This window comes from Pseudorca crassidens, chromosome 8, assembly GCF_039906515.1.
Source record: "Pseudorca crassidens isolate mPseCra1 chromosome 8, mPseCra1.hap1, whole genome shotgun sequence".
NCBI lineage: Eukaryota > Metazoa > Chordata > Mammalia > Artiodactyla > Delphinidae > Pseudorca > Pseudorca crassidens.
In genome coordinates this window covers 19,878,316-19,904,595 of record NC_090303.1, presented here as the reverse complement: position 1 = coordinate 19,904,595, position 26,280 = coordinate 19,878,316, and the positions used below count along the sequence as shown (strand labels likewise).

The 26,280-nt window shown below is 34.7% G+C and overlaps 1 protein-coding gene across 1 annotated transcript in view; it reads left to right on the top strand.

Moving 5' to 3' along the window:
* KMT2E (lysine methyltransferase 2E (inactive)) overlaps nt 1-26,280 on the top strand; it is a 99,066-nt gene that overhangs the window by 55,687 nt on the left and 17,099 nt on the right. The window contains 9 exon segments of the mRNA XM_067745980.1: nt 3,995-4,053; nt 4,945-5,117; nt 9,110-9,148; nt 13,507-13,737; nt 13,853-13,983; nt 15,310-15,427; nt 16,421-16,530; nt 19,578-19,842; nt 20,787-20,885. Of these exon segments, the coding sequence (XP_067602081.1) occupies nt 3,995-4,053; nt 4,945-5,117; nt 9,110-9,148; nt 13,507-13,737; nt 13,853-13,983; nt 15,310-15,427; nt 16,421-16,530; nt 19,578-19,842; nt 20,787-20,885 (1,225 nt within the window).

Sequence of the window (26,280 nt, the reverse complement as noted above, 5' to 3'; positions counted from 1 at the left end):
ATGGATGAGTAATATAGCAATTTTATTTTTAAGGATTGCTTTTTGTACTTTATTTTTATAATTATATGCTTGTTTAATTATGTAAGAAGTAGTCACATCATTCTAAAGTCAAATATTTAAGACAAGGTACATTCAAATAAGTCTAACATTTACGACCCCTGTTCCTTCCACTTTGGAAGTAACAGTTTTTTAAAAATTGATTATTCCTTCCATTGTTTGTTATATTAGAAACAGATATGCACATATATATATATTTGTATTCTCCTCCTTACTTAGATAAGCAGTAGCATAGTAGAGTTTTTGCCACATTAGTTTTTTGTCTTAAAAATATATCCTGAAGATCACTTCATAGTAGTAATATAGAGATTGACTCATTTCTTTCTGTAGCTTCAAGGTGCTCCATCTTTTTCATGTACTGTAGTTTAGTCATCCCTTTGAGTGGACATTTGAGTTGTTTCCAGTCTTGTGTAATTGCAAGTGGAAGTGGGATTGTTCAGTAAAAGGGTAAATGTATATATCAGATTTTGTCAGATATTGCCAAATTCCCCTCCAGTAGCAACTGTCCAGTTTTGAATTACCACCAGTCATGGATAAGCATGCCTATTTTCCCCAGCCTCACAGTAGAGTTTTTGATGGAGTTGGAGTTTTGCTGGTTTAACTAGATGAGAGATGGTAATCTCAGTGTTTTATTGATACTTTTCATTTGTTTATTATGAGTGAGGTTTTTCCTTTTTTTCTTTTTTATTGGAGTATAACTGCCTTACAATGTGTTAGTTTCCGCTGTACAGTAAAGTGAATCAGCTATATGTATACGTATATCCCCTCCCTCTTGGACCTCCCTCCCACCGCACCCCCCCATCCCACCCATCTAGATCACCACAGAGCACCGAGCCGAGCTTCCTGTGCTTTATAGCAGGTTCCCACTGGCTATCTGTTTTACGCATGGTAATGTATATATGTCAATCCTAATCTCCCAGTTCATCCCACCCTCCCCTTCCCCCCCGCACCTCGCCGTGTCCACATGTCCATTCTCTATGTTTGCATCTCTATTCCTGCCCTGGAAGTAGGTTCATCTCTACCATTTTTCTAGATTCCATGTATATGCATTAATGTACGATATTTGTTTTTCTGACTTACTTTTCTCTGTATGACAGACTCTAGGTCCATCCACATCTCTACAAATGACCCAATTTCGTTCCTTTCTATGGCTAAGTAATATTCCATTGTATATATGTACCATATCTTCTTTATCCATTCATCTATTGTTAGACATTTAGGTTGTTTCCATATCCTAGCTATTGTAAATAGTGTTGCAGTGAACACTGGGGTACATGTGTTCTTTTGAATTACAGTTTTCTCAGGGTATGTGACCAATAGTGGGATTGCTGGGTCATATGATAGTTGTATTTTTAGTTTTTCAAGGAACCTCCATACTGTTCTCCATAGTGGCTGTATCAGTTTACATTCCCACCAACAGTGCAAGAGGGTTCGCTTTTTTCCACACCCTCTCCAGCATTTATTGTTTGTAGATTTTTTTTTTTTTTTTTTGCGGTACGCGGGCCTCTCACTGTTGTGGCCTCTCCCGCCACAGAGCACAGGCTCCGGACGCGCAGGCTCAGCGGCCATGGCTCACGGGCCCAGCCGCTCCGCGGCACGTGGGATCTTCCCGGACCGGGGCACGAACCTGTGTCCCCTGCATCGGCAGGCAGACTCTCAACCACTGCACCACCAGGGAAGCCCTGTTTGTAGATTTTTTGATGATGGCCATTCTGAGTGGTGAGAGGTGATACCTCATTGTAGTTTTGATTTGCATTTCTCTAATAATTAGTGATGTTGAGCATCTTTTCATGTGCCTCTTGGCCATCTGTATGTCTTCTTTGCAGAGATGTCTATTTAGGTCGTCCACCCATTTTTTGATCGGGTTGTTAGTTTTTAAAAATTTTTTTTTAATATTAAGCTGCATGAGCTGTTTGTATATTTTGGAGATTAATCCCCTGTTGGTTGCTTTGTTTGCAAATATTTTCTCCCATTCTGAGGGTTGTCTTTTTGGTTTGTTTATGGTTTCCTTTGCTGTGCAAAAGCTTTTAAGTTTCATTAGGTCCCATTTGTTTACTTCTGTTTTTATCTTCATTACTGTAGGAGGTGGGTCAAAAAAGATCTTGCTGTGGTTTATGTCAATGAGTGTTTTTCCTATGTTTTCCTCTGAAAGTTTTATAGTGTCCGGTCTTACATTTAGGTCTTTAATCCATTTTGAGTTTATTTTTGTGTATGGTGTTAGGGAGTGTTCTAATTTCATTCTTTTACATGTAGCTGTCCAGTTTTCCCAGCACCACTTATTGAAGAGGCTGTCTTATCTCCATTGTATATTCTTGCTTCCTTTGTCATAGATTAGGTGACCATAGGTGCATAGGTTTATCTCTGGGCTTTCTCTCCTGTTCCATTGATCTGTATGTCTGTTTTTGTGCTAGTACCATGCTGTCTTGATTACTGTAGCTTTGTAGTATAGTTTGAAGTCAGGGAGTCTAATTCCTCCAGCTCCATTTTTCTTTCTCAAGATTGCTTTGGGTATTCAGAGTCTTTTGTGTTTCCATACAAATTGTAAAATTTTTTGTTCTAATTTTGTGAAGAATGCCATTGGTAATTTGATAGGAATTGTATTGAATCTGTAGGTTGCTTTGGGTAGTATAGTCATTTTCACAATATTGATTCTTCCAATCCAAGAACATGGTATATTTCTCCCATCTGTTTGTGTCATCTTTGGTTTCTTCAATGAGTTCTTTATAGTTTTCTGAGTACAGGTCTTTTGCCTCCTTAGGTAGGTTTATTCCTAGGTGTTTTATTCTTTTCATTGCAGTAAATGGGAGTGTTTCCTTAATTTCTCTTTCTGATCTTGCGTTGTTAGTGTATAGGAATGCAAGAGATTTCTGTGCATTAATTTTGTATCCTGCAACTTTACCAGATTCATTGATGAGCTCTAGTAGTTTTCTGATGGCATCTTTAGGATTTTCTATGTATAGTATCTTGTCATCTGCAAACAGTGACCGTTTTACTTCTTCTTTTCCAGTTTGGATTTCTTTTCATTTTCTTCTCTGATTGCCGTGGCTAGGACTTCTAAAACTATGTTGAATAAGAGTGGTGAGAGTGGACATATCCTTGTATGAGTGAGGTTTTTCTTTGATTTTGTTTCACTTTATAATAGTTACTAGCCTTTTTACAGATAGTTGGGGTTTTTTTAACGTGTTAAAATCTTTTTTTTTAATCATGGGGTAAATATCTGCTGATTTTCAGTAAAGCTTGCTTAAAAACTGACCATTAGGGAGGACAGTCACTTGAGTGATATCTGCTTATTGTTCTGTGATAACTAGAATTATCAGTGATGCTAGGATAGTTTTATGTCCTACTAGATATTAAGGCAAGTCTTATTACTGAGTAGTAGGTATTTCAGTCTAAAGCTCTTATTCTCCCATCTCAGCTCCCATGTAAGAACTATATCTAGTTATTTGACATTTAGACTAATAAGTTTAGACAGTGAAAACGCTTTGGGGGCGGAGAGTGGGGCAAGTAAACAGTTACTATGGATGATGTACTTCATGAGCGGAGGCTGGGGGAGGTTAATGAAATATTTTGCTTAATTGTTAAATGTTTAGTGTTTATTATTTCAAAATTGGAAATTAGGCAAATAGTAATAATGCAATAATGACGCTAACATGTCCCCCCAGACTTTTTGGTTTGTTCAGTTTGGAAAAAGAAAGTACTAGTTTCCAAAGTAAAAAATTATTTTCTTAACACAACAGAGTCACTTAACTGGCATCTACTGCTAATTATGCTAGATCAAATCTAAACTGTAAGGCAAGTGATGTACATATATTTTATACTGTACATTTTTCAATAAGAACATTAGAGAAATTATCAAGTTTATCACATTTAAAACAGATCTGCTTCATATCTAAATTTATGAAAGTTTATAAATAATCATGTTAATATTTTAATATAGGAGTTTGGATAAAGAGAGGGCGGTGCTACTACAACGCCGGAAAAGGGAAAATATGTCAGGTGGGTGAAAAGGATCTATACTAAATTAACTTTAGTATGATTGAGAGAATAAGAGGCCTGCATATTTTTTAGTCAGACGTAAACTGCTTGCTAATGAACGTTGATTGTATATATAATTTACAATCTCAAGTGGAGGCTTTAAATACTCTTTTTTTTACAGATTTTATAGAACAGTAATGTATTTATTTTAGGAAATATGGAAAATAAATAAAAATCATCCATATTTTCTTGCACATAGGTAACCTATTGGTTTAAAGATGTAAAATATGTTTGCTCTTTTGAAAGATGGTGATCCGTTAGTTGATCATGTGCAATAGTGTTTATTTCATTTTTAGGAACAGGATTTGAAGTTGTAACATATGCTAAACTTTCACTTTGGCTTATAAAACATGTTGCCACCAGTACAACTATTTTTGAATAACCATAGTTTATTGAACTGTGTGATGGACATTTGGGCTGTTATTATAGATAGTAACGTCATGAAACCCTCTTGGATAAGGGTTTTTTTGTACTTTTCCCATTTTATCTGTGGATAGATCCCTAGAAATGGGGTTGCTGGGTGAAGAGGGTAAGTGTATATAGAATTCTGCTAGATATAGCTAAATTCCCCTTCATAGAGAATTCTGAATTTCCACTGGCTATGTTTGTAAGTGTCTGTTTCCCACAGTCACATCACCTGAGTGTGTTGTCAGATTTTGTATCCTTTCTAGTTTAACATATCAGAAATATATTTGCAGTTTGCATTTAAATGTGTCTTACTGAGTGAGGAAGTGAAAAAAAATGTTTATTCTTCAGAAAGGTGGGGGAATAATAGTTTGTCATGTGGAATGCTGTTTTATTGTTTGAAGTAGAAGTATTACTTGTGCAATAATTTTTATTTTGCCTTTGAAGATGGTGATACCAGTGCAACTGAGAGTGGTGATGAGGTTCCTGTGGAATTATATACTGCATTTCAGCATACCCCGACATCGATTACTTTAACTGCTTCAAGAGTTTCCAAGGTTAATGATAAAAGAAGGAAAAAAAGTGGGGAGAAAGAACAAAACATTTCAAAATGTAAAAAAGTAAGTTTTTCCTATTTTGAAGATGAATAGATAGGAAGTGGTAGAAGTAATGGATAGTAGCTAGAGAAGGTAGCAGCATCTAAGCTTACTCAAACTCATTTAAAATTTTTAATGTGTTTTAAAGATTGAAATGGAGTAGAGAAAAATGTTTGCAAACTGCTTTAAATCATCACTCTGATGAGACTAGTCATAGAAATGCAAAAGCTAAAATAAGATTTAGTGGGTTGTTGGTTTAGAAAACAGAAATAACAGTTCTAAATTTTTAATAACTTATAAAGAGGTAGAGGAGCATATAATGATTGTGAATGGTTGTTTATAGCTGTTTGTCTCTGAATCATATTTAATCATTTTAATAAGGCTCCACATTTGTTGAATTTCTTATGATCTAGATTTTTCTCACTTAAATTTTTGTATTAAAATATCACCAGGAGGGGCTTCCCTGGTGGCGCAGTGGTTGGGAGTCTGCCTGCCGATGCAGGGGACACGGGTTCATGCCCCGGTCCGGGAAGATCCCACATGCCACGGAGCAGCTGGGCCCATGAGCCGTGGCCGCTGAGCCTGCGCGTCCGGAGCTTGTGCTCCGCAACGGGAGAGGCCACAACAGTGAGAGGCCCGCGTACTGCAAAAAATATATATATATATCACCAGGATATGATGGCAGAAAACTATTTATAAGCCACTTTTTAATAAATTTGTTATAATTGCTAATGAAGTTTTTTGTCATGTAAGGTAAAAGATACTTTCAATAATGACTATATATTTATTAAAGAGTGAAATTATACGTAGGTATAAAATCATTTTTTTTGAGTAATTCTTCATGATATTATTTGGTTATTTAATAGGCAGCATGTATTTTTTTTTTTTTTTTTACATTTAATTAATTTTGGGGGCTGCGTTGGGTCTTGGTTGCTGCGCACAGGCTTTCTCTAGTTGAGGTGAGCGGGGCTACTCTTCATTGCGGTGCACAGGCTTCTCACTGTGGTGGCTTCTCTTGTTGTGGAGCACGGGCTCTAGGTGCGCGGGCTCAGTAGTTGTGGCACACAGGCTTAGTTGCTCCGCGGCGTGTGGGATCTTCCCAGACCAGGGCTCAAACCGGTGTCCCCAGTGCATTGGCAGTCGGATTCTTTTTTTTGTTTTGTTTTTGTTTTTGTTTTTTTTGCGGTACGAGGGCCTCTCACTGTTGTGGCCTCTCCCATTGCGGAGCACAGGCTCCGGACGCGCAGGCTCAGCGGCCATGGCTCACGGGCCCAGCCGCTCCGCGGCATGTGGGATCTTCCCAGACCGGGGCACGAACCTGTGTCCCCTGCATTGGCAGGCGGACTCTCAACCACTGCGCCACCAGGGAAGCCCAGCAGTCGGATTCTTAACCACTGCGCCACCAGGGAAGTCCGGCAGCATGTACTTTTAAATATCTTTTTCATTTTCTAATTTCACCTCCCTGTTTAAAATAAGTCTTGATTCTAGCAGTCTTCACATATGTGTCTCTAATTTTGCTATTCTTCTCCTGTATTTTATTCAGTCTGGACAACAATTACCAAATTCTCCCTCTGGTTTCTGATATGTTATCTTTACTTAAGCTGTTCCCTTCATTGTTCAGAATATTCTCTTCTCCATCTTTATCTTTTAAACTCCTACTCTACTTTGAGGCCCATCTAAAGCAGTACTTTTTTCGATGAAATTTGCTATGATGATCTTTCTTTGCATTTCATCATGGCACTTGAACCTATTATTACAGCACTTAAGCACATTTTGCTTTATTTCATTGTTATTTTCCTCATCTCAGATTGTAACTTATACAGAGAAAGTGATTGTGTATTAAGTGCTTTTTACAATTTAGGAACTCGTGTTTAGGTATTGACCTAATTTTTTCATCTACTGCTTTCAAATTATGCCTTCTCTGTTTACTGTATAAAAGTTACTTGGAAACGTTATCCTTGTGTAGTTCTATTTTTAGGTCATCTAGATTAACAAATCTACTTTTTTAATAAAACAGATTTTGCATTTTCTCTGGCTGGAATGACTTTTGGCTATTTAAAATGAATCAATTCTGTCTTGGAGCACATTTTATTTGTTTCAGAATATTGTTGTATATTTAAAAAGAATTTTTTCTTTCTTGTTAAGTTAGTAATACTTGATAAGGGTTAGAAAAAAAAATCCAGGAACTGGGCGTAAAAGATTTAGTTTGCTTTACTGTTAAGTTTTTACTATTATTTGGGGGCAATATATAGTTAAAAATATATAGCAGAAGGATATATCTAATTTCGCTTTTTATTCAGCCTGTTGTTATGGCTAACTGTTAAAAATGTGAATGGAGTTAACAATAGACATTCTGGACAGATGACATTTAAAAAATACTCATAAAACCCTATTAAGGTATTGTTGGTTGGTGTTTTAGCACTTTAGGGCTTTGGCATGAAGCGTTAACACTGTTAATGACATGGATTGTGTATTGTGACCCATATATTAGGATTTTAATTTTTTTTTAATTTTTTAAATTTTCTAATTTTACTTGAAAAGAATTTTTCAAACTTGATATTAAGTTTTTCATAAAACTATGGTCAGCACATATTACTTATGAATGTTCTATTTTTCTTTCAGTGTTTCCTCTGTAAATCAAACTTGCATCTTCTTTTATCATACTTCAAATTCTTCTTTTGTTTCAGCAGCACAGCCATTATCTAGGTTTAAAAATCTTTAAGTCATCTTTAGTCTTTGACATTCAGAGTTATTGTCAAAAGCACTATTGATTTTTCCTTGGGAATGTCTCTTCAGTATATTGTTATTTTTCTTCCTTTTTGCTTCTATAAACCCAGTCTACACCCTTATTACCTCTAGTACAGTAATATCTTCTTTAATTTCTCCAACTTTATCCTCTTTCTACTTTAGTCCATTCTGCATTTGGTTCTGACATTTTCTGTGAATATCGTTTTTATTATCCCTTCTTTGCTCAGAGGTATTTCATGGATTCCTCCATCATAGTGAAGAACATACGGTATTTAAGTCAGAATCTTAAAATGTGACTTTTTAAATAAGGCTTTCATGACCTACTTTTACATTTTTTTTAGCCAGTCTTACGTCATAACTATTTTCAGTAGGTAACAAGTGCGGTATATTAGTTTTTCTTTGAGTGTGACATATTTCTTCCTATTGCGTGCCATCTTTCATATTTCTTTAGTACCAGAATTGTATTTCTTTCAGTTGTCCACCTGTCTGAACATATCTATTCTCCATAGTCCTAGCTCTTTTTCTGTGTTTTACGTGAAGGTTCTTTGCTTCTGCTGCTGCTTCTCCTTCTCCTCCTCCTCCTCTTTTTAATAAAACTTGCTGTCTTCCAACGTATAGTCTGCACACAAATTTGGAACTTAAATAAATTAGGAACTATATTGCTTACTCTAGGTTTAGTGTTCGTAAGTCTCTCGAAATAAGAGTGTACACTTTGGGGAGTGGAGTGGTGAAGTAAGTCTTAGATAACACGTTAGGACTTGGCAGATTAGAGAGCTCCCATTCAATATTTACTGAGTAAGTACAGTTCTTTTCACCATAGTGCTTATAATTTGAGTCCCTACTAGTAAGTGCTCAAGTATTACTCTCTAGTTGACTTAGAAATTAAAGTAATAACAAAATTATTTTAACCCACCCCAAAACTTGGCTCATGACTTAAAACTACTGCAATATTTTTAATACCTTCCAACTTTTATCAAATATTTTTCCATGATTGTAATATTGAGCACACAGAAAATTTAGAAATTTTCTTAGCATTGTATCTTATACATATTTTCATGTTATTACATAGTCTGTATTTATTTTTAATAGTAGTACAGTGTTCTAGTAGAAGACTTTACTTCAACATTCCCCTAGTTCTGACTGTATTGGTTATTACCATATTTTGTGTTATTTATGCGACTTCAATAAAAAGCTTGAGTGAACTCATTTTTAAATATTAATTATATCCAGTTTTTAAAAAACTAACTCAGAATTCCATGTTATTTCAGGCCTTTCGTGAAGGATCTAGGAAATCATCAAGAGTTAAGGTAAACACATTAAATTTAAGCCCTTATTATCAGTTGTCAAATATCTAGTGGTTAACTAAGTGGTTGCTTGTTCATAATAAAGTAAATTATGCTGTCTTAGTTCTGTGTCATTTTATTGCTTATTATCTTTACCAGAAGTGGGACCATAGAGAATTATAATAGGGTTAATATACCACTCTTGGAGTTTATTAACACTGTTAAAACATTAAACAAAAGGAGATATATAAGTAATTTCTAATAGTAAAATTTCTAATACTAAAATTAAAAATTTTCATTTATCATTATATTCCGTGTCTCCAGTACCACTAGTATTCTAGACATAGAAATGCAAAATAATATTTGGAATTTGAAATTTTGCTCTTTTGCAGAGTTGGAATTCTAGTGATTTAGTTGTCAGTAGTTATAAAATATTATAAAATCACCATAGATTCACCGTGTAAGTACAAACTGGTCACTTGTGCCTTGAATTAATTAGAATACATCCTCAATGTTGTAGATGCCAAGATTGCTGAGAGAAGCAAGCCCCCCCAGCTGTGCCTCCCCTTAAAAGATAGGTTTCTGTTGGATCACGGAGGTCAACTATACAGTGTTACTCTAACTTTCTAGGTTAGGTAGTAAAGGAGAATGAATATCTCAAGTTGCCAGATATTAAAATAGGATGTGGGAAGCGTGTTAGAATACATCGGTTGTCCCCATAGTATAAAGTGTAATCATTATTAATTATTCCACATTCCTGGAAAACAGATCATTAAGCAGCTGTCCAATGATTATTCTTGCATAGTTTTGGAACTCTTTCTTAAGAATGTTAATACATGGTGTCACTCAGCATACTGCAAGTCCAAAGTCTTATAAAATGTTCTGTATATGTTAAAGTTGGGGGTTTTATATTTACTATATTAAACTTGTATTTATGGGATTTTCTCTGACACCAGAATGAAGAGGTCTGAAAAAGGGTTTTTTATTAAGCTGTTGGAACTATTGATACTCCAGTGGTTGTCCTTTTTTCCCATTTTATCTAATCTGAATAGCAGGCTTAATGAGGAAGGAGCATCTTTTACTTAACTGAGATATTTTCATTTATTACGTAAAGAAGTGACAGATTAAAATTTGAAAAATGCTTTGTTCACCTTTGAAAGTTTTTCCGTTAACTTGAATATGTCTTTAAGATCATTACATTTCTAATAAGTAATTCTGTCATATTAAAAAGGCTCAAGAGATATAGAAGAGCTGTATTGAAGAGAAACCAAGTTAGTAGAGGATTTATTTGGGGGGGAGGAGGGAGAGCAAAAAAAAATTAAAAGCTGAGAAGATTTCTTTAATAAAGCTGATGAAAACCTTAATATGTAGTGTCATATAGGAGAAAGACAAATACTGTATATTATCACTTATATGTGGAATCTAAACAATAAAACAAATGAATAAGTAGAATAGAAACAGACTCACAGATACAGAGAACAAACTAGTAGTTACCAGTGGGGGAAGGGGTGACAAGGGCAAGATGGGGTTAGGGGCTTAAGAGGTACAAACTACTATGTATAGAATAAATAAGCTACAAGGATAATAATAATAAGCAAAGGGAATATAGCCAATATTTTATAATCACTTTAAATGAAGTATGATCAATAAAAAATTTTGAGTCACTACATTGTACACCTGAAACTAATATAATATTGTAAATCAGTTATACCTCAATATATAAACAAATAAATAGGGGTAGTAAAAAAAGTGATTGTAAACTTTTGTGTCTGTATATAGTATTTGAAAAACATTTTTGTATTATATAAGCCATATTCACTATAGAAAATTCTGAAAAATAAAAAAAGAATAAAAATAAATAAAGGCCCAAAAATATGTGATGTTTCATATTTGTATAAAAATCTGTTCTTTATCAAGTGGTCATTATAATGTAGAATATATAATTCCGTAAAAGATCAGTTGGTAAAAGAAACCTACCCCTATCAAATAGTTGAGCAACTTACTATCGTTTGTTTCATTATAGAAAAGAATACTTTTTGTAGTAAAGATTAGTTACTTATATGGAAGGTGGACTGATGGTAAATTTTAGTAAGTGTTACCATACACATGTACATGTCTAACAGCATATATAAGAATTTTCATGAAATCTATATGTGATTTTTAAATTTCACAGTTATGGTAGGTTGTACACATTATAGAAATAATCTATCTTCTCATAAAGGTGTTCCGTTCTGTAGAAAAATTGATGAACAGCGTTTGCAAACAACTAAATTGAAACTTCTTGTGTTAATAAATCCATTATAAATTTGAATTATGCTATTGATAAGATATATGTTTTTGTTATCTGCATTAATTGATTTTCGTCCTAAGACTGCAAATAATTAATTGAGGGAGTCCAGGCTTTAATAAACTTTTTAAATGTGTGGTAATTATGCCTTTCTCTAAGTTGCATTCCAATGAGAAAAGGATTCCCTTTTTGTTTCCTAAAACCTATTGAGAGGTTGTAACTTTTCACTGCTTGGCATTTAGCATTCTTTTTCTTTTTTAAAAAAATTTTTATTAGAGTATTGTTAATTTACAATGTTGTGTTAGTTTCTGCTGTACAGCAAAGTGAATCAGTTACACGTATATCCACTCTTTTTTAGATTCTTTTCCCATATAAGTCATTACAGAGTACTGAGTAGAGTTGCCTGTGCTATACAGTAGGTTCTTATTAGTTATCTATTTTATATATAGTAGTGTGTATATGTCAATCCCAATGTCCCAATTTATCCCTCCCCCCTTTCCCCCTTGGTAACCAAACCATAAGTTTGTTTTCTGCATCTGTGACTCTATTTCTGTTTTGTAAATTAGTTCATTTGTACCATTGTTTTAGATTCCACATACAAGCGATATCGTATGACATTTGTCTTTCTCTCTTTGACTTACTTCACTCAGTCTGACAATCTCTAGATCCATCCATGTTGCTGCAAATGGCATTATTTCGTTCTTTCAATGGCTGAGTAATATTCCATTGTATGTATGTACCACCTCTTCTTTATCCATTCATCCATCGATGGACATTTAGGTTGTCCATGTCCTGGCTATTGTATATAGTGCTGCAGTGAACAATGGGCTGCATGTATCTTTTCGAACTATGGTTTTCTGCAGACGTATGCCCAGGAGTAGGATTGCTGGATCATGTGGTAGCTCTAGTTTCAGTTTTTTAAGGAACATCCATACTGTTCTCCATAGTGGCTGTACCAATTTACATTCCCACCAACAGTGCAAGAGGGTTCCCTTTTCTCCACACCCTCTCCAGCATTTATTGTTTGTAGAATTTTTGATGATGGCCATTCTGATTGGTGAGAGGTGATACCTCATTGTAGTTTTAATTTGCATTTCTCTAATAATTAGTGATGTTGAGCATCTTTTCATGTGCCTCTTGTCCATCTATTTAGGTCGTCCGCCCATTTTTTGATTGGGTTGTTAGTTTTTTTGATATTGAGCCGCATGAGCTGTTTGTATACTCTGGAGGTTAATCCCTTGTTGGTCACCTTGTTTGCAAATACTTTCTCCCGTTCTGTAGGTTGTCTTTTCGTTTTGTTCTTGGTTTCCTTTGGTGTGCAAAAGTTTTTAAGTTTAATTAGGTCCCGTTTGTTTATTTTTGTTTTTATTTTCATTACTCTAAGAGATGGATCAAAAAACATCTTGCTGCATTTTGGCACTTAGCAATCTTATCTTACAGATTTTAATAGGGGGTATGAGGAGGAGCAAGCACTTAAGCTTAAAGGTCTTTATTTTGTGAGACATTTTATTCTCATGTTGAATTTATCATGTGGACAGTTGATTATAGATCTTGGAATTATACAAAATTAAGATATCAAAGTATATTTTTATTATAAAACATGTTAAAAGTTGAAGTATTATATCAGAAAATAAGTTTATACTTAATATGTAGTATCTATAGTTTACATAATAATTGCAAATTTATTCTGGTTAAATAGAACTGTGAGTACAGAGTAGATATTGGCAGTCTCAAAAAAATTATTACACGCTTTTTTTAACCGTTAGCTGACAGTGACTCCAAAGTTTTGGGTATTTTCAGTTTTATTGAAAGCCTCCATTTGGCTACAGTAGTGAAGCTTAAATTTCTGCTATTCAACTTAACTGCTTCCTTCAGTTTTCCAACTCGTGTGTCTGGCATCAGTATAAAAATGTATTAAGCTGCTCACTTATGGTCTTTTTTTTTTCTTTTTCCTACTAGGACCAACTTAGAAAGCCTATCATTATTTCTGGTTTATATTGTATTCTTTTATATAGATTGTCATATTGTGTGTGTGTGTGTGTGTGTGTAAATACTTAAAATCCAGATATTAATGCTTAGTTTGCTATGATTTTAGGGCTCAGCTCCAGAGATTGATCCTTCGTCTGATGGTTCAAATTTTGGATGGGAGACAAAAATCAAAGCATGGATGGATCGATATGAAGAGGCAAATAATAACCAATATAGTGAGGGTGTTCAGAGGGAGGCACAAAGAATAGCTCTGAGACTGGGCAACGGAAATGACAAAAAAGAGATAAATAAATCAGATTTGAATACCAATAATTTGATCTTCAAACCTCCTGTAGAGGTAAATATATCATTTGCCAAGAGATGATAAAACAACCTTTTTCTACTGTATATCTTAAGTACTTAGACTGAAAGCAGTCTGGTTTTAGTTAAACTCAACTTTTCTCTGATTGTAGAGCCATATACAAAAAAATAAGAAAATTCTGAAATCTGCAAAAGATTTGCCTCCTGATGCACTTATCATTGAATACAGAGGGAAGTTTATGTTAAGAGAACAGTTTGAAGCAAATGGATATTTCTTTAAGAGGTATATTCATTTTTTTCTCCATGTTTTCTGTAGTTAAATATTGAATTTTTGGCTATTTTAAGCACAAAGCTATTGTTTATGTGTATTTTGTTTTCTAAGGGATTATTTTAATATTTAAAACTGTAGATGCAGATATATTCCTTAGTCTCTTTTTTAAAATTAATTTATTTTTGCTTGCGTTGGGTCTTCATTGCTATGTGTGGGTTTTCTCTAGTTGTGGCAAGCGGGGACTACTCTTTGTTGCTGTGTGCGGGCGCCTCATTGCGGTGGCTTCTCTTGTTGCAGAGCACGGGCTCTAGGCACGCGGGCTTCAGTAGTTGTGGCTCACGGGCTCAGTAATTGTGGCTCACGGGCTCTAGAGCACAGGCTCAGTTGTGGCACATGGGCTTAGTTGCTCCGCGGCATGTGGGATCTTCCTGGACCAGGGATCAAACCCGTGTCCCCTGCATTGGCAGGCGGCTTCTTAACCACTGCGCCACCAGGGAAGTCCCTATTCCTTAGTCTCTTACCCATCCCTATCTTGCTGACACTCCTAAAACAATCTACTTCAAAGATAAACTGTAGCAATATAGGTGGACATTAATGAAAAAGTCTGATTACCTGAGATTATAAGGAACCCTTTCCATCTAGGACTTTCCTAATTCCTTATAATTGCTAGAACCTGCAAAGACCACTGGTGACCACGTCCTTCTTTTATCAGAGGATGTTAGATTTGGTCTTACGTTATTGTCACCACTTTCAACTCCGACTTTCTTGGTACTGGAAGGACTTTGGAGCCTTCTTCTATCGTTTGTGATTTTGGGGGTGGGAATTGATGTGATCTTGTGATAGCCATTGCTTCCCTGAGGTCTAGAAATATGTTTGCATCTCTAGGGAAATAACATTCTCAGCCTATATGCTATAATTATTTAAAATATTTCATATTGTTTATAACTGAGTTACTTAAGTTATGAAAGATATACAAGAATCTTTCCCTTTCGTATAGCAGATTTGATCTGAAACAGTGCTGTAAATCAAACACGTAAATGCACTGATAGGAACTTTAATGGCATCTCATTATGAATCCTTATGTAAAGGCAGTAATCACTCCCTTTTTATCATTCTTTGTAAATTTGAATTCCCACCTGAATTAATTATCTTTGGTTTAGGTAAGGTTATATGAGCAGGTAAAAATCTTATTAGCATGAATTAGCCTAGTGGTTAAGAATGGGTTCCGGTATCAGACTGCGTATATTCAAATCTTGGCCTCCCTACTTACTATGAGTCTTTTAGAAATTTCTTAAATTCAAAATGTTAATAGTTTCTAATGCATTTCTTTTTTTGTAGACCATACCCTTTTGTTTTATTCTATTCTAAATTTCATGGTCTAGAAATGTGTGTTGATGCAAGGACTTTTGGGAATGAAGCTCGGTTCATTAGGCGTTCCTGTACACCGAATGCAGAGGTAAGCTTATAGAAATCCTTTGGGGAGGCAGGGGTAGGGAGTGTGTGGAATCTGAGTATTAAGCACAAAAAAGTCTGGTGGCCTAAAACAGACCAACAGTTTTCAGTTGTTGATGCATTTTATACTGCCCAACATCTTTCCATTACGAAAATTTAGGTGATAACTGGCTGTGAGGTCTCAGGTTACTTTGAGCATTGAAGAAATTGTGATGTTACTTGTAAGAGAAAATACTGGACTTCTCTGTTTATTCTGGAAGCTCTATTTATGAGTCAAATATATGCTCTGATTTGATCAAGGTAGATGACGAAGCTGAAAACTAAAGTAGATTTTATATGTGCTAGTAAATTATGTTTTAGAAGTGGTGTATAAAATAATATTTCTGGTTTTGTTTTTCACATACCAAAATAAATGTTTTCTAGTTATATAATGTTACAGTTAAGTGTAGGTTTTGAAGCAAGACTTACAGATTCATGTCTTCTTTTTGACTTACTAGCTTTGTAACCTTGTCTGTGCTTCAGTTTTATCTGTAAAAAGATGTTATGTGGACTAAAGGAGTTAATACATGTAGAGTACCTAGAACAGTGTATATCACAGAAAAGTGTAGTGTTAAACTATACTTTAACTATATATTTATAAACTGTACCATTAATGCGTTTCATTAAATCAAAGATGCCATCACTTGTAAAACTCCCAATTTCACAGATTTTAAAAGGGGAAAAAATATGCACCATAGAATTGATGAAATAGAGTTATTTTCTTTTCGATGCTCCTAGAGCCTGCATCAAACTTGCATAGATGTGTACCTCCTTCCCAGTTGATAACCACTGATTTAGGTACAAGTCTTGTAATTAATGGCGTATTTTCCATGTTGTATTTGTGAATTACTTTGAAAAGAATAGTTTTCAAAATTGCAAGATGAGATGCTTCTAAAGGTAGAAAATAATTTATAGAGACATATTTATGGAAATACAAAATTATTCTTTTCACTAACAGGTGAGGCATGAAATTGAGGATGGAACCATACATCTTTACATTTATTCTGTACAAAGTATTCCAAAGGGAACTGAAATTACTATTGCCTTTGATTTTGACTATGGGAATTGGTAAGTTCAAGTCTGTAAATATGATACCTGTTGTTTTGAAATAATTCCTTAATGTCCTTATAAAAATGTAGGTATTGTCATTACTTCTTTAGCTTTCTATTTTTATTTACCATTAGGCAATTAAAAATACTTGGAAACGAGCATTCTGATATCAGCTTCCATTACAGCATGGTTGCTTTGGTCTTCCAGACTTTTCTTATTGTAATGTAATGCTCATAGTATAATAATTAGTAATCCTAATTGAGCAATACTGACCTTGTTTATGTGAGAATTTTTTCCTTCTTTTCTTTCTTGTATTTTAGGTAGAATGTAGAGTTTTACTCATTCAATTAATTTGGTTAATCAGTAGAAATGGATAATTTCACTTATTGCCCCTCAGAAGAAAAGAAATTGTGCCAAAGTTTCTTTGCAGTATAAATTGAAAGGGTTTGTTGGCGATCGTACGAGGAAACTCTGAGAACTGTTGTTCTGAAACACTAAAGAAGAGTTGATTAACACTAAGAAAAGTTAATTCTGAGTAGAGAAACTGCAATTTAAATTTTAAAAATTTTACTGTAAAAAATAGTAATACAGAAGTCCATGTAGGGAGTTCCCTGGTTGCCTGATGGTTAGGACTCTCTGCTTTCACTTCTGTGGCCTGAGTTCAATCCATGGTCAGGGAACTGAGATCCTACGAACCGCGCGGCCAAAAAAAAAAAAAAAAAAGTCCATGTGCCTCATTTCCAAATTAAGAAGCAAAACATTATCCATTAAAGGCCCATATGTTTAGCAGCCAGATTGCGTCTATCCCTCTGTCTTTTACCAGAGATAACTGCCATCTTTAATTTGGTGAGTTTAACATTTTTACTATGTCTGTAGATGTCCCTAAATAGTATGGAGTAGTTTTGTATATTTTAAAAATTTATGGAAATTATAATCTGTATTATTTTGCATTCATCTTTTCTCATTCATTACTTTTGTGAGGTTCAGTTCTTTTGTTATGTGTAGCTCTAATTCATTTATTTTCACCGCTGATGGCATTTATCCATTCCACTATTGGTGGACCTTTAGATTTACCAAAAATGCTGCATGTGTACATGTTCTCTCCATGATAGGGACGTAGAGGTGGAATTGCTGGGTTGTAGAATGTGTACAGCCTCAGTTTTTACCAGACGTGGGTGAATGACCAGTTTATACTCCCATAGCTTTACTTCCTTGCAACACTTCTTTACTGTACTTTAAAAATCGATGTTAATCTGTGTGAGATAGTATCTTTTTATATTTGTAATTACCATCTTCCATGATTATTTTAAGAGCCCAAAGATCCTTTTATGTATTCATTTGTCATTTGGATTTCCTCTCTTATGACTTGTCTCATCATCTGTTCATTTTTCTGCTGGGTAGTCTTTTTTTTTAAACCGATGTGGGTGGAGGCACTTCTTTATATATTCTATAATCTTTTGGGTTATAAGGATTTCAGTTCATATCCTCCTGTATTTTATTTTTAAGAGTTTGTGTGGTATCCATTTTACATGCAGACATTTTTAATGTCCATTATGTTTTCTGTCAATGAAATCCCTCTTCCTTCAGTATATGCATCTCTACTTGATTGTTGGAGTCAGATTTATCCTGATAACTAAAGTGTTTCCTTTTTAGCTCTTTCTCCGCCCCCCCCACCAAGGTGGAAAATTGAGCATAATAGCTCTTTGCTCATTGCTTTGGGGGACTGTTTCCCACAGTGGTTAAAAATATAAGCTTTTTATAATCTGACTCTCTGCTTTCAAATCCTAGCTCGGTCACTTATATTAGTTATGTAACCTTGGACCAATTTTGTCATCTCTCTCTCCCACATTACCTCATTATAATATGAGAAAAATAATACCTAACAGGAATATTTCGAAGATTGAGTTGACACATGTAAAGGGTTTAAAACCATTCTTGATACAAAATAAGTGCTGAATAAATATTAGCAGTTGTCATCATTATTATTTGCAGTTCTGTTGTCCTAAAATCAAAGAAAATATCTAGAAAAAGTTTCCAGCTAGTTTCTGTTACTGCCTGATTTGGAGAGGTGAGGGGTAGACCATGATGTTTGAGTTCTACCCCTGATTCACAGAATTAGACAGTTTGACTTGTAGCTTTCTACCAGTGTTGAAAGTGAATGAGTTAGGCGTATTAGAAACTTGGAAAAGTAAATTATTTTTTATTATGAACGAACTACTCAAAACATGCAAAGTGGGAGTCTTCCGTTATTATTTAACTCTGGTTTGGGCATTCAGCCTATATCCTAGAGATGAACTGACTCTTCGTGGTAGACAAGAGGGTAGAGAGTTAAGAAATACTGAAGAGCTAAAAAGTGTGGGCTTTGGACTCAGACCTGTATTTGAATGTCATCCCTACCACTTAATGTGTGACTTTGGACAAGATACTGACCTTCTGAGCTTTAATCTCATCCGTAAAATGGGAGTAATAATTATCACTACTGTGAAGATGAGAGGTAGTGCAATTATTTTTCAAGCTTCCGTTTATTTGAAAGAGGGAATACCTAAGGGCAAAGGCAAACATGACATTCAGTTTTTTCAAGGTAGCTTTTTAAAGAACCCTGGTTATTGAAATCATTCCTTAAAGTATAAGACAAACTAGTTAAGATTTGGTATTTATTGTACCTAGCATTTTTTATTTAGGTCAGATTTAGAGTATTTTATCATATTCTGCATATACACTTTATAGCACTCTGAGGTAACCTGGGGTTTTTGCCTTAAAATATGCCATGGTATCATTTGACTTAAAAAGACTCAGTTTTAATTTATTGGAGTTTTTTCCTTCTGTAACCCATCACTGGTTATCCTTATGATTATGACCAATCTCTGGTCAGAAATCAACTTCTAATTATTATATTGTTTTTATGAGAAAATTTATTTTGTCATAGTTATAAGGAATGAAAATTAGCGAAAACGATTGCTTATAATGAGTAATAGCATACAGTTTTGTGGAGGTGTAGCTTAAAATGGATTAGAAAATATTACAGTCTATATCTTGAACAAATATTTAACTGGTTTTCTTTCCAGTAAGTACAAGGTGGATTGTGCATGCCTCAAAGAAAATCCAGAGTGCCCTGTTCTGAAACGTAGTTCTGAATCCACGGAAAACATCAATAGTGGTTATGAGACCAGAAGAAAGAAAGGAAAAAAAGAAAAGGATATTTCAAAAGAAAAAGATACACAAAATCAGAATATTACTTTGGATTGTGAAGGGACAGCGAACAAAATGAAGAGCCCGGAAACTAAACAGAGAAAGCTTTCTCCTCTGAGACTATCGGTGTCAAATAATCAGGTACTGAACTATGCTCTACTGAATCTTGATGAAAGAAGTTAAGAGAAGAAAATTAATTTGTCATATTTTATCCTCTTTTTTGTATAAAATGGCTTAAACTTTTTAAGTCATTCTCTTATTTAATGAAGTACTTATAAATGTAAACTATAGGTTCTGCTAGAATTTGTACAATATTTGTTAAACTTTTAAGAAACAGCTCACCCAGCAAATCCTTGTAGAATTGAATACAAGATTTTCCTTAAGACTGGGTAATTAAAAAAATTCTTCCAGATGGCACTGTCCTTATGTTTGTAATAAATGTTCTTATTTAAAGTCTTAAGCCATAATGATTCCTTTCCTTTAATATTTGGGACATAATGAAATCAATTCTGTAGGGGTGGACATATGATTTTTGAGAGGAAGTTATTTTAAAAACACATAAGATAAATTTGAGGAAAGAGTTTGGCCTGTACTTCCGCTTCACCAGGAAGTATTTTGTTATATGCCCTCTAAACAAATGGAAGTTAGTTAGGCGGGACCTTTTAAATGTGAAGATTAAGTAAGCTTTTATTCGTCTCCAGTGTCTTATCTTCTAAGGATAGTTTCCCGTAAGTGTTAAATTGAACAAACCTTTATTAAGCACTTGGTATTTGTAGGCACTGGGTTATGTGAAATAATTTATATGTTTATGTGTTGGTAAGAATATAAACTTAAGGCTTTGCGGACTCTACTGATAAAGAACATTATTGACTAGAACTTTGAGAAACAAAATTATTTGATTGCATGATTTTGAAAAGTTTCCTGAATTAGGAACCAGTTTTAAGTTTCTGAAATGGATTTAAGTACTCTTGTAATTTTTATGTTTAATTAGTTCTGGTTGAAAGACATTTAAAATACATGGTTCTGTGCCTCTAGTTTGTAGATGGAGTAGTAGTTTCTATAAAGCAGTCATTTCCATCTTTCAGGAACCAGATTTTATTGATGATATAGAAGAAAAAACTCCCATTAGCAATGAAGTAGAAATGGAGTCAGAGGAACAGATTGCAGAAAGGAGAAGGAAGATGGTAAGTTGGAAGGCCGGTAGCAGCTTCCTTCTGTCACTTGGGTTTTAGTGACACTGCTCGTCCCAAAATACTTGCTGCTGCCTTTAGGAGGGCCTTTACCTTGTTCTTTGAAGTTAGCAAACATGATGTGTCCCTGAGCATTTCTATTTGGCTTTGTCATTACCATTCAAGTAACTTCCACTAATCTTTTGTATTTTCACTGTGTGTTCATTAGACAATTTAGAATTTCTGACATTTAAGAAATAATTTTTTAACATTTTTGAAGCAGAGTACTATTAATTTTAATGCCAGAATTACTGTTCAAAATGTTTTTCATTAACTAAATGTATCCTTTCTCTTCATAATTTAATGTAAAACAAAAATGGAATTTTAAAGCTTATAATAGCACTAAATAAATGGCTTATGCGAAAAAGAAGAATACCCACTGTTGGCAGCTGCTATTTTTACATCTCATATTGCTATCACAAAGTAAGGTTTCCATTAAAATAAGGTTAGTATTTACACTCCCTGTACTATTTATTTGAAATATCTTAACCTGTATAAAAACTAGGACAAGATATTTTCTTAAAAATCCATGGTAATTTAGCAATTGATACAATGTCTAGGCCAGTTAAGAAGACATTAAGATATAGTTTGCCTTAAGATTTGAAAATGACTTTATATACCAACTGATGATCTTAGTACGGGCTTTCCCCACTCCCCTTTATTTTATATGCTCCCTTGTTTCCTGTTTTAGTGATTTTCATGTTGTATTTCATGGAATCTCAGGTGTCATATACTTAGCGGTAGGATCTTTGGATTTTGGTCATTGTAGGCCTGCTTAAATGTAACTTATTGCCTTGATGGTCATTCCTCTAACACTGATGTATTGTTGATGTTCAAAATTGCAAAAGCAATGCAGAACCGTTTCACAGCCTCAGGATTTCAGAAGCACTGCTCTGATGGGACAGGGTAGTGTTAGGAACAGGAGAGAAGAAAAACAAATATAGGAGAAAATATTGGAGGAGGTTGCTTATAAAGAAAAAGGAGTTCTTCCTCTAAAAGGAATTATCTTGAACCTTTTTCAAGATTGGGTTACATCTAATAAATTACCTGTACCTACCCAAATTACCTATGGCCCTTTCTTGACTAGATGTTCAATATTGGCCAGTTCATTCCAGAATTGCCACAGCCTTGTCTTTGCAATAATCCTGCAGAAACTTTTAGAAGATCACTTTAGGGTATGAGTGGTTTCTGTATGAGGCATGCGTCTGATACAAATACGGCTTTAAGGGCTATAACAATGCTTTTGGGGGGAGAGAAATGAGAGGAAAAAAGAAAATTCAAACCTGGAGGTTTGTTATATGACTCTGGGGCTACTTTTAAAATACTTCCTTCTTTCAGTGCTGAGAAAGTTAGTGGAACTTAGAACATCCTCATTTTGAGATGGCAGAAGGAAAGAGAAATGCCTTTTTGTTGAACATGATGGAACTTTGGATAGGTAGACAAAAAGGCATACTTGGGAATCCAGTTTTGTCCAGATTTTGTCTACTAGTATGCTATATTAATATAAATGAATACTTCATGTTTTTATATGTTTTAGCATATTCATTTTAATATATGCCACTAAGGTGGTTGTGCAGCTGAGTATTTTTCATGGGAATAAACAAACATAAATATTTAGAATTTGGTATTTTGAAGGGATATGAAATATTTTTTATTGAAGTATTGAGGTACAATATTGTATAAGTTACAGGCGTACAATAGTGATTGTTTTTAAAGGTTATACTCCATTTATAGTTATTATAAAATATTGGCTATATTCCCTGCGCTGTACAATATATCCTTGTAGCTTATTTTATACCTAGTAGTTTGTACCTCTTAATCTGCTACCCCTATACTTCCCCTCCCCCCCTTCCCTCTCCCCACTGGTAACCACTAGTTTATCTACATCTGTGAGTCTGCTTCTTTTTTCTTATATTCACTAGTTGTATTTTTTAGATTCCACATGTAAGAGGTATCATACAGTATTTGTCTTTCTCTGACTTATTTCATTTAGCATAATGCCTTCCACATCCATGTTGCTGCAAATGGGAAAATTTCATTCTTCTTTTATGGCTGAGTAGTAGTCCATTGTGTGTGTGTGTGTGTGTGTGTGTGAGATATACATACACACACATATATATGTATATTGGTCACATCTTTATCCATTCATCTGTTGATGGACACTTAGGTTGCTGCCATATCTTGGCAATTATAAATAATGCTGCTGTGAACATTGGGGTACACGTATGTTTTCATTTAGTGGTTTTCTTTATACACTGAGAAGTGGAATTGCTGGATCCTATTTTTAATTTTTTGAGGAACCACCATACTGTTTTCCTTAGTGACTGCACCAATTTACATTCCCGCCAACAGTGTATGAGGGTTCCCTTTTGAAGTAAGTATTTAAAAATCCTTGGCTCCTTAACCTGTAGCCTTCAAGTTCACTGTAATGTTGTTAGTTGTAATTGCTGTGTTTGCCTGGATGTTTTAATTATAGAATTTTTGCTATACTCAAATGACTAGAATGCAAAAGCATGCATCCTAGAATTCTTAAGCAGTTGGTTTGGCCCCTTCCCACTCCCCAAAGTATTAGTATTTGTGGGTTGAAATATTTTGTTTTGAAAAGTTTAAGTACTCATCAGGCTTTATTACTCCAGTGTTTGCCTTTTATATTGGCTATGTTAACATCAGTAATTGGAAAGATAGGTCAACTCCTGAGAAACTTAGGTCAAACTGATTTAAATTTTCTCCTGTGATGGGACAGACTTTAAAGCATTATAATAGGAGATACCAGTTCTGACGTGTATCTATGAGATTGAAATATAAAAAGTCAGACTTTCCTCCCAGATAAGTACCATGTAATGTCCAAATTCAAATATACTTCAGCCCATCCTTTTGTAGTATAGCTTGAACCATGTGAAATTGTTGATTTGATAGTTTTTATCTACACAAATGGCAGTTCCATATACAACCTAATATTAGCATGTTGCTCAGTCTCCAAAAATAGCACAGGTGATTTATGTAATTTGGTTGCTACTTTGTTCCTTTTGTTGAGAGTGGAAGATAATACCTCTGCCTTCGAGGGCATTTAGAAAACAGTTACAATGCAGCAGGAAGTGTGGTAAAGGAGATATATGACAGGTAACTTATAGCTGGAGGGATCAGAGGTCATTTCATGAACTAGGTAGAATTTACCATTACCTTATGATGTTTAAAATCACATTTGGCTGGAATTATAGGCTGTTTTTTTGGGGTGGTGGTGGTGAGGAGGGATATAGGAAAATAAGATTGGTTGATTGTAGATCACATGAAATGCTGAATGATGATTTCATGAAAGAATACTCAAATCATTAGGGGGCCAGGGTAGAAAGCCATTCTTAATATTTTCCTTTTTCCTCCATTATATTTTGTCCTCTCCTTACAAAAGCTCACATGTGGCTAAATGGTATGGAACTGAATAGATGGTTATTAGACATTTTCTCTTTAACTAGTAAGAGATACTTCTTTGGCAGTGGGTTGGAATTGACTTGGGAGAATCTTAAGCTGAAATACAGTGGGTTGAAATATAATAATACGGTAAGTTGAAATACAGCAGGCTGTTTATACTCACCTGGTTTCAAAACCGGGGTACTACTGAGTAGACTCTTCCAGGTCCATGGTAGTTGAGTTGAAGTTAGGTGGCCATAACCTTGTCAGAGGTTAAGTGTACAGAAGGGGGTTAGATATTGAGAAGCTCACCTTATTTTGATGAACAGGTGATTGATTAAAAATATAAAACCTTAGAAAGATTTAAATTCAAAAGGAGGCTTGCTTCCCCTCCTTCACCCCATTTATAATGAAATGAAAAGAACCTCCTTTGTAGTATCTTTTAATATATTTTCAAAATAACTTTCCACAACCTTATGGAAAGAGTACTTGGGGAATATAGTCTTGGTAATATTTGATGGTCTGTTATAGTCAGATTGCTTAAACTGGAGTCCATGCAAGGTGGTTCAGGTGGTCTTCACATGTAGGAGGATAGAAATTTGAGACCAACAAAAGGATATGAAGGGATAGTCACCTAGCTATGAGTTTCTTAAACCTGTCAAGCATCTAGGACAATCTAGAATCAACTGTATATCACCAGAATGTAAACTACGTAAGGGCAAGGATTTGTGGGGCTCATTGCCTTAGCCCTAGCTTCTAGGGGGAAAAAAAGGTCTGACTTTTATAAAAGTAGGTGGTCTATAATTGAGCTTATTAGATGTTCCTGGCAGCCATTTGAGGAAAGCTATAGATACGCCCATGAGTGTGAACTAAATGAAGCTTATAGTCCAGGCAGGATAGGATGCAGGATTCCCCACAATTTTCTCAGGCTTGATCCTTCACATCAAAAGGTATTCCATGGAACTCTAATTAGATGTTTTGTGAAAGAGAGAGCTTTGTAGCCAGCTGACTTTAGTAAACAGTATACCTTGTCCCCAACTTCGAGATTTCCAGTATACATGGTGTTTGAAACCTCTTGAGAAGTTCGGTTTATGTCAGCATTTCCTCAACCTGTACGTCCTTGCAACTTGTTTTTCTGTAGTGACACCTTTGACATCCTGCAGATTTTTATTCTATAGAAAAAACACTCTGAGAAGACACTACTATACAGAATCCATGCTCTTACTAATGTCTCTAGGAAGCGACTTGATTTAGAAGATCAGTTTAGAAGATGCAAAAGAATTTTTAATAATAGTAAACTATAGGGGAGGGTAAATTTGCCAGAAAAGTCATCTGACATGTATTGTCCATCTTAACTTTTCTCTCCTCAGAGCATGACTAAGTTAACGTTGATTACTAGTTTTAATTTTCTTAAGTCCCATTTTCTTCACCACAGTGTTTAGGAATTGTTTTTTCAAAATCGTAGTATCGACTAGCAAAAAGGAACCTGTTTATTTTTATAGGTTGTCTGTTCAAACGAAATGAGGATATTCGGCTTCAGCTGCCTTGTAGTAAATTCAGGATTTCCAAAATCTTGTTTAAAGACTTCATTACATACCTTCAAATTACAGTGATATACATGGTTTATATAATGTATACCCAATTCTTATTCACTTAAAAATTTGGGTGTTTGTTATATGCTGAGCACCATTTAAAGTACTGGGTGAACAAAAGAAGGCAAGGTCCCTGTTCTGGAGCAGCTTTCACGGAGGACGGGGTGGAAGGAAAAACAAACATCAAACAGGAAAGAGTGCTATGAAGTTAAACTAAATCATCATGTGGTAGAGAAGAAATGGAGATACTTACTCTTTTGGAACAATTTTATTGGTAAGCAGTAATCTTAGCATTTTTTTAAAAATTAATAAATTCCTATTCAAAAGGTTAAGGGAAGTTAGTTGAGTAAGAA